Source organism: Borostomias antarcticus (assembly GCF_949987555.1).
Source record: "Borostomias antarcticus genome assembly, chromosome: 16".
In the NCBI taxonomy this organism is placed as follows: Eukaryota; Metazoa; Chordata; class Actinopteri; order Stomiiformes; family Stomiidae; genus Borostomias; species Borostomias antarcticus.
Window position 1 is genome coordinate 24,195,257 of NC_140249.1, and position 10,000 is coordinate 24,205,256.

General features: G+C 49.6%; 1 protein-coding gene across 1 annotated transcript in view; it reads left to right on the forward strand.

The window, feature by feature from the left end:
• The window catches only part of slc12a3 (solute carrier family 12 member 3), a gene marked incomplete at both ends in the record, with an annotated part of 19,475 nt that overhangs the window by 8,062 nt on the left and 1,413 nt on the right, over positions 1-10,000 (forward strand). The window contains 9 exons of the mRNA XM_084451432.1: positions 300-399; positions 923-1,034; positions 1,129-1,266; positions 1,869-1,975; positions 2,428-2,510; positions 3,066-3,230; positions 4,991-5,092; positions 5,380-5,491; positions 9,206-9,292. Coding sequence (XP_084307558.1) covers positions 300-399; positions 923-1,034; positions 1,129-1,266; positions 1,869-1,975; positions 2,428-2,510; positions 3,066-3,230; positions 4,991-5,092; positions 5,380-5,491; positions 9,206-9,292 — 1,006 coding nt within the window. The remainder of the gene's footprint in view (positions 1-299; positions 400-922; positions 1,035-1,128; positions 1,267-1,868; positions 1,976-2,427; positions 2,511-3,065; positions 3,231-4,990; positions 5,093-5,379; positions 5,492-9,205; positions 9,293-10,000) is intronic.

Sequence of the window (10,000 nt, forward strand, 5' to 3'; positions counted from 1 at the left end):
CACACAAACTCACACATGTCCTCTTCCTGTACAATGTTGTGTATTCTGTCTGCTCCTGTGTAACTTGTGTGCGTCTATATTTTGCTACTATGCACTAGATGCTCTTAGTCACTTGTTTATAAAGGAGATGCACTTGTGAGTCCTGGTGAGTAGTAGTAATGTTACACTGACTTCCTACGTTAAATGCAATTATTGTAAGTGTCTTTGGATAAAAACATCAGCTGCTGTAAATGACTGTAATGTAATGTAATGTAATGTAATGTAATGTAATGTAATGTAATATGATGTCTGGGTCCCAGCTGTGAACTGGGGCTCGTCGGTGCAGGCGGGCTCCTACAACCTGGCTCTGTCTCACTGTGTCGGCCTCAACATGGTGGACGACCACGTCAAGAACTACAGGTCAGAGGTCAACCCTGCTGCTGCCGGTAACCTTCCTAGTTCCTTAAAACCCAGAATGACGTCTTTGAACGGTGAGTCCTCATAAACCCTTGTGGAGGGAGTCTGAGGTAGTGGTAGCGAGTAGCGGGTAAACTCACTCCTCAGAGAAGTGCTGACAGTCCCTCCAAGTTGGTGTAACTGTCAGCGCCTCCGCCTCGCAAGCGGGAGAGCTCGTAAGAGCTTGGGTTCGAATCCCGCTCTCAACATGGGAGGAACTGAAAGAACACAACGCAGAGCAGAGTACTATCGTTCCCTATGTTCTCCCTCTCCTGTCTCTCTGCATGTCTCCCCCCCTCAGACCTGTTCTCTCCTCCTGTCTCTCTGCATGTCCCCCCTCCTGTCTCTCTGCATGTCTCTCCTCCTGTCTCTCTGCATGCCCCCCCCCTCAGACCTGTTCTCTCTCTCCTGTCTCTCTGATTGTCTCCCCCCCCTCAGACCTGTTCTCTCTCTCCTGTCTCTCCTGTCTCTCCCCCCCCCCCCTCAGACCTCAGTGCCTGGTTCTCAGCGGCCCCCCCAGCTCGCGCCCCGCCCTGGTGGACTTCGTCGGGACCTTCACCAAGAACCTCAGCCTCATGATGTGCGGCAACGTCGTCATTGTTAGTTCCCTGTTCCGGTTCTCTTGTTCCTAGAGACTTGACTTGACCTGACCCTGACCTTAACCTAACCCCCTGACCCTTGACCTTTCCACAGGGAGACCCGTCCCCCTCGGCGCTGGAGGCAGCCAGCGGGAGCGGTCAGGTGGCCTGGCTGACCCAGCGGAAGGTCAAGTCGTTCTACCGGGGCGTGGTGGCCGCCGACCTGCGCAGCGGGGTCCAGATGCTACTGCAGGTGGGACAGGCTGGCCGAACCCTGACCCCTGACCCCTAGACACACCTAACCCCTAGACACACCTGACCCCTAGACACACCTGACCCCTAGACACACCTGACTCCTAGACACACCTGATCCCTAGACACACCCATCTGACCTCTGACCTCTAGACACATCTGACCCCTAGACACATCTGACCTCTGACCTCTAGACACATCTGACCTCTGACCTCTAGACACATCCGACCCCTAGACACATCTGACCTCTTTACGTCTTTGTGTGAGGAGATGTAACTGTCCTGAAGGTTTGGTTCCAGTGTGTGTGTGCTGCTGTGTGTGTGTGCTGCTGTGTGTGTGTGTGTGTGTGCTACAGTGTGTGTGTACTGCTGTGTGTGTGTGCTGCTGTGTGTGTGTACTGCAGTGTGTGTGTACTGCTGTGTGTGTGCTGCTGTGTGTGTGTACTGCTGTATGTGTGTACTGCTGTGTGTGTGTACTGCTGTATGTGTGTACTGCTGTGTGTGTATACTGCTGTGTGTGTGTGTGCTGCAGTGTGTGTGTGCTGCTGTGTGTGTACTGCTGTGTGTGTTGTGGCCGGGCTGCTGTACCGTGTGTGTCCTGCAGGGGGCGGGGCTGGGCAGGATCAGACCCAACGTGCTGCTGATGGGCTTCAAGAGCGACTGGCGCCGAGACACGCCGGGCGCCATGGACAGCTACATAGGCATCCTGCAGTACGTCAAATCATCCACACACACACACACACACACACACACACACACCACTAACCAAGCCCTGTGTGTGTGTGTGTGTGTGTGTGTGTGTGTGTGTGTGTGTGTGTGTGTGTGTGTGTGTGCATTTGTGTTCATTTTGTGACTTAATGCAGTAAAGAAGTCAATATTGAAAGAAGTCAATATGCCCAGGGACTGCGGGTGGAAATTAGCTGTCTAGCTATAACCTTGTACAGTGCATCTCTCCCTATTCTATAGGGTAAATGTCTACTGTACCTTGTCCCTGTCTTAAAAATAAATAAAATCAATCAATATTACCAACTGATGTAACAGAGTACAAACAGTCCAGCATGATGGTGAGGAGGTTTACAGACACTCACAGTGTGTTAATAACCCAACACACCTAACGTTGTCATGTGGATGACGGGCTGAGAGAAGTCTCTTTGTTAACACAGTGATGCGTTCAGCCTGGAGTACGGCGTGTGTGTGTTGAGGATGAGGGAAGGACTGGACTCGTCTCGGCCAAACCAGTCATACAGTGAGAATCTCCCACATTTCACACTTCCACAGCTGACAGCACATTCACACCAGCGTGGTTATAACTGTTCATAACACCAGCGACACCGTGGTTATAACTGTTCATAACACCAGTGACACCGTGGTTAGAACTGTTCATAACACCAGCGACACCGTGGTTATAACTGTTCATAACACCAGCGACACCGTGGTTATAACTGTTAATAACTCCAGCGACACCGTGGTTATAACTGTTAATAACACCAGCGACACCGTGGTTATAACTCTTCATAACACCAGCGACACCGTGATTATAACTGTTCATAACACCAGCGACACCGTGGTTATAACTCTTTATAACACCAGCGACACCGTGGTTATAACTGTTCATAACACCAGCGACACCGTGGTGATAACTGTTCATAACACCAGCGACACCGTGGTTATAACTGTTCATAACACCAGCGACACCGTGGTTATAGCTGTTCATAACACCAGCGACACCGTGGTTATAACTGTTAACACGGTCAGAAGTAGCGTGTTCAGTACGTAACGCCCGGCCCTCCTGTGGTTACAGTGAACCCAGGGTTTGACGACGACCTGGAGGGGGTTATCAACACCATCAGAGGCCCAGAGGGGGTTATCAACACCATCAGAGGCCCGGAGGGGGTTATCAACACCATCAGAGGCCCAGAGGGGGTTATCAACACCATCAGAGGGACTCCTGCATCTCCAGCTACAGGTGAGCAGGACCAGACCAGAGTGAGCACCTGTCTTTAAAGGGGCACAGTCACGCCTGCAGAAAAACATCAAAGGGAAAACAAGTCCATTTGCCCTTTGATGTTTTTCCGCGCTTCTGTCTTCTGTGTGGGGAAACGACTCCACTGACGGTGGTTTGGGGCGTCTGTGGCTCAGTGGTAGAGCGGGTCGTCCAACGATCGTAGGGTCAGCGGTTCAAATCCCGGCTCCTCCAGTCCAAATGTTGAAGTGTCCTTGGGTGAGACACTGAACCCTAAATTGCTCCCAATGAGCAGGTTAGCACCTTGCAGGGTAGCTGCCGCCATTGGTTAAACATTTAATCCAAATAATATTCAGAATATCAACTAAATCAAGGTAATTTATTCATCCATTATTTATGCAGGTTTGACTCATTGAGATTTGCATGACTTGTCCACAGGTAACATGACATACTGTAACACATATACTGTAACATGACATAACACATATAACATGACATAACACATATAACACGACATAACACATATAACACAACATAACACATATAACACGACATAACACATATAACACGGCATAACGCATATAACATGACATAAAACATATAACACGACATAACACATATAACATGACATAACACATATAACACAACATAACACATATAACATGACATAACACATATAACATGGCATAACACATATAACATGACATAACACATATAACACGACAACACATATAACATGACATAACACATATAGCATGACATAACACATATAACATGACATAACACATATAACATGACATAACACATATAACATGACATAACATATATAACATGGCATAACACATATAACACGACATAACACATATAATACGACAACACATATAACATGACATAACACACATAACATGACATAACACACATAACATGACATAACACATATAACATGACATAACACACATAACATGACATAACACATATAACATGACATAACACATATAACATGACATAACACATATAACACGACATAACACATATAATACGACAACACATATAACATGACATAACACACATAACATGACATAACACATGTAACATGACATAACACACATAACATGACATAACACACATAACATGACATAACACACATAACATGACATAACACATATAACATGACATAACACATATAACATGACATAACACATATAACATGACATAACACATATAACACGACATAACACATATAACATGACAAAACACATATAACATGACATAACACATATAACATGACATAACACATATAACATGACATAACACATATAACACGACATAACACATATAACATGACATAACACATATAACACGACATAACACATACAACACAACATAACACATATAACATGAAATAACACACATAACATGACATAACACATTTAACATGACATAACACATATAACACGACATAACACATATAACATGACATAACACATATAACACGGCACATATAACATGACATAACACATATAACACGACATAACACATATAACATGACATAACACATATAACATGACAGAACACATATAACATGACAGAACACATATAAATACACAATGTCCCGTAAATAGCAGACTGGACACACACTGCACCATCGCAGTACCAGAGAGGGCCAGTGGATGCAGAATCTAGAGGCATGTCGAGTGAGTATCCATGGAAACAACTTTTCCCCATCCCCCACTGACACGGCGTGGCGTTGTCCTGGGTTACAGCGGGCCGTGCTGCCATGGCGACGGAGCCCCAGCCTCACACAGTGTTCCAGGCCAGACAGGAGAAGAGGACCATCGACGTCTACTGGCTCTCCGACGACGGAGGTCATTATGGGATAGATCATGAGCACTGGGACTGGCTTTGTTATGAGGTCAAGACTTCAGGATAATGTGTGTGTGTGTGTGTGTGTGTGTGTGTGTGTGTGTGTGTGTGTGTGTGTGTGTGTGTGTGTGTGTATGTGTATGTGTGTGTGTGTGTGTGTGTGTGTGTGTGTGTATGTGTGTGTGTGTGTGTGCGTGTGTGTGTGTGTGTGTGTGTGTGTGTGTGTGTGTGTGTATGTGTGTGTGTGTGTGTGCGTGTGTGTGTGTGTGTGTGTGTGTGCTGCGCCCAGGCCTGACGCTGCTGCTGCCCTACCTGCTGAAGCGTCGGAGGCGCTGGGCCGGGTGTAAGGTCCGGGTGTTCGTGGGCGGAGACTTGCACAGGAAGGAGGAGCAGAGGGAGGAGTGAGTACCACCTGACTATCTCTCCCCCTATCAGAACGCTCTCTCAGTACCACCTGACTATCTCTCCCCCTATCAGAACGCTCCCCAGAACCACCTGACTATCTCTCCCCCTATCAGAACGCTCTCTCAGTACCACCTGACTATCTCTCCCCCTATCAGAACGCTCCCCAGAACCACCTGACTATCTCCCCCCCTATCAGTACGCTCTCTCAGTACCACCTGACTATCTCTCCCCCTATCAGAACGCTCTCTCAGTACCACCTGACTATCTCTCCCCCTATCAGAACGCTCTCTCAGTACCACCTGACTATCTCTCCCCCTATCAGAACGCTCTCTCAGTACCACCTGACTATCTCTCCCCCTATCAGAACGCTCTCTCAGTACCAGCTGACTATCTCTCCCCCTATCAGAACGCTCTCTCAGTACCACCTGACTATCTCTCCCCCTATCAGAACGCTCTCTCAGTACCAGCTGACTATCTCTCCCCCTATCAGAACGCTCTCTCAGTACCACCTGACTATCTCTCCCCCTATCAGAACATCAAACCCACATGAAGAATTAGATTAGATTTGAAGAATGTATTTGTCTCCCAAGGGAGAAATTTGTCTTGGGCATATAAGGGTCGTGGCGTAACAGCAACATATACACATAAAATACATAAAATACATAAATAGAACAAAACATTCTACGCTTTTTGTCGACCTTGGTGATCACAACTCAGAAAACACTTCAATGACATGTGAGGTCCCACAAGGGTCCATTCTAGGGCCCTTACTTTTCAGTCTGTACAGTATACAGTATGCTACCCCTACGTGACATCATTAGGAGGCACAATATTAGCTTCCATAGCTACGCAGATGACACCCAGCTCTACAGTATATTTCTGTGACAACAATGACTACAGCTCAGTTGACTTCTTGGTAGAATGCATTGCTGATATAAATGTCACAGAATTTCCTTCAGTTAAACCAGGATAAAACAGATGTATTGATCATTGGTGAAAAAGTTGAAAGGGAGAGACGATCTGGGCACTTGCATTGGCACTGAATATACCAAATGTCAAGTCAGAAATTTTGAGGCCCTTAAGAATGTGACAATGACATATTTTTATCACTTGAGAAACTTGAAACCTGTTCTCTCTCAGGCCGACACTGAAAGACTAACGCATGCTTTTATCAGCAGCAGGCTGGATTACTGTAACAATCTCCTATCTGGTCTATCAAAGAAAGCTATTAGTCAACTTCAAATGATACAAAATGCTGCAGCACGTCGTCACTAAGACCATAAAGAGGGCTCACATCACACCAGTCTTACAATCACCACACTGATTACCTGTCAGTTTTAGAATAGATTTTAAGATTATTGTATTAGTTTACATAGCACTCCATAGTCATGCTTTTATGATATACACCAAGTAGGTCCCTGAGGTCCTCTGGCACTGAACTATTAACGGTTCCTGGAGACAGGACTAAGAGACATGGGGAGACAGGACCAGGAGACATGGGGAGCCAGGACCAGGAGACATGGGGAGACAGGACCAAGAGACATGGGGAGGCAGGACCAGGAGACATGGGGAGACAGGACCAGGAGACATGGGGAGACAGGACCAGGAGACATGGGGAGACAGGACCAGGAGACATGGGGAGACAGGACCAGGAGACATGGGGAGACAGGACCAGGAGACATGGGGAGACAGGACCAGGAGACATGGGGAGACAGGACCAGGAGACATGGGGAGACAGGACCAGGAGACATGGGGAGACAGGACCAGGAGACATGGGGAGACAGGACCAGGAGACATGGGGAGACAGGACCAGGAGACATGGGGAGACAGGACCAGGAGACATGGGGAGACAGGACCAGGAGACATGGGGAGGCAGGACCAGGAGACATGGGGAGACAGGACCAGGAGACATGGGGAGACAGGACCAGGAGACATGGACAGGACCAGGAGACATGGGGAGACAGGACCAGGAGACATGGGGAGACAGGACCAGGAGACATGGGGAGACAGGACCAGGAGACATGGGGAGACAGGACCAGGAGACATGGGGAGACAGGACCAGGAGACATGGGGAGACAGGACCAGGAGACATGGGGAGGCAGGACCAGGAGACATGGGGAGGACCAGGAGACATGGGGAGGCAGGACCAGGAGACATGGGGAGACAGGACCAGGAGACATGGGGAGACAGGACCAGGAGACATGGGGAGGCAGGACCAGGAGACATGGGGAGACAGGACCAGGAGACATGGACAGCACCAGGAGACATGGGGAGACAGGACCAGGAGACATGGGGAGACAGGACCAGGAGACATGGGGAGACAGGACCAGGAGACATGGGGAGACAGGACCAGGAGACATGGACAGGACCAGGAGACATGGGGAGACAGGACCAGGAGACATGGACAGGACCAGGAGACATGGGGAGACAGGACCAGGAGACATGGGGAGACAGGACCAGGAGACATGGGGAGACAGGACCAGGAGACATGGGGAGACAGGACCAGGAGACATGGGGAGACAGGACCAGGAGACATGGGGAGACAGGACCAGGAGACATGGGGAGACAGGACCAGGAGACATGGGGAGGACCAGGAGACATGGGGAGACAGGACCAGGAGACATGGGGAGACAGGACCAGGAGACATGGGGAGACAGGACCAGGAGACATGGGGAGACAGGACCAGGAGACATGGGGAGGACCAGGAGACATGGGGAGACAGGGCCAGGAGACATGGGGAGACAGGACCAGGAGACATGGGGAGACAGGACCAGGAGACATGGGGAGGACCAGGAGACATGGGGAGGACCAGGAGACATGGGGAGACAGGACCAGGAGACATGGGGAGACAGGACCAAGAGACATGGGGAGGCAGGACCAGGAGACATGGGGAGACAGGACCAGGAGACATGGGGAGACAGGACCAGGAGACATGGGGAGGACCAGGAGACATGGGGAGACAGGACCAGGAGACATGGGGAGACAGGACCAGGAGACATGGGGAGGACCAGGAGACATGGGGAGACAGGACCAGGAGACATGGGGAGACAGGACCAGGAGACATGGGGAGGACCAGGAGACATGGGGAGACAGGACCAGGAGACATGGGGAGACAGGACCAGGAGACATGGGGAGACAGGACCAGGAGACATGGGGAGACAGGACCAGGAGACATGGGGAGGACCAGGAGACATGGGGAGACAGGACCAGGAGACATGGGGAGGAAGCCTTCAGTTTTTATTCCCCCAGCCTCTGGAATACCCTCCCAGAAAACCTAAAAATTGGCTGAAACTGTGGGAACTTTTAAGCGAGATCTTAAGACAAACCTTTTTAATCTCACTTTTATCGTGTAGCTTTACCTGTGATATAATTAAATCTTCTAAATTTTTCATTTTTTATTCTTTTTTTGATTTTTTTTTACCTGTTTCTTATTTTCTATTCTCTTTCATCATATATTATCCGTCCTGTTTTATTTTCTTATTTTTTATATCTTTTACTAATAAACTATGTTTTTATTTATCTAATTTATTCTTATTTTGTAGAGCACTGTGTTACATTTGCTTGTATGAACATGTGCTATATGAATAAAATTTACTTTGGTTGAGCTTGTGTGTCCACTCAGATATCTGCTCAGATGTGATTGGTTGAACTCGTTTGTCCACTCAGATACCTGCTCAGATGTGATTGGTTGAACTTGTTTGTCCAATCAGAGTTCTCGGCCTTATCAAGAAGTTCCGGCTGGGTTTCCATGACGTGGAGGTGCTGCCTGATATCAACGGGAGACCTCTGCCTGAACAGTAGGACCTCCTGCCACCTTCTTCTACTCCCCTCTCCTCCTCCTCCTCACTCCTCCTCACTCCTCCCTTCTGCTCCCCTCTCCTCCTCCTCCTCCTCCTCCTCCTCCTCCTCCTCCTCACTCCTCCCCTCTCCTCCTCCTCCTCCTCCCCTCTGCTCCCCTCTCCTCCTCCTCCTCACTCCTCCCCTCTGCTCCCCTCTCCTCCTCCTCCTCCTCTTCCTCCTCCCCTCTGCTCCCCTCTCCTCCTCCTCCTCCTCCTCCTCACCTCTGCTCCCCTCTCCTCCTCCTCCTCCTCCTCCTCCTCACTCCTCCCCTCTGCTCCCCTCTCCTCCTCCTCCTCCCCTCTGCTCCCCTCTCCTCCTCCTCCTCACTCCTCCCCTCTGCTCCCCTCTCCTTCTCCTCCTCACTCCTCCCCTCTGCTCCCCTCTCCTCCTCCTCCTCCCCTCTGCTCCCCTCTCCTCCTCCTCCTCGCTCCTCCCCTCTGCTCCCCTCTCCTCCTCCTCCTCCTCCTCCCCTCTGCTCCCCTCTCCTTCTCCTCCTCACTCCCCCCCTCTGCTCCCCTCTCCTCCTCTTCCTCCTCCTTCTCCTCACTCCTCCCCTCTGCTCCCCTCTGCTCCCCTCTCCTCCCCTCTCCTCCTCCTCCTCACTCCTCCCCTCTGCTCCCCTCTCCTCCTCCTCCCCACACCTCCACTCCACACACAGATTACTC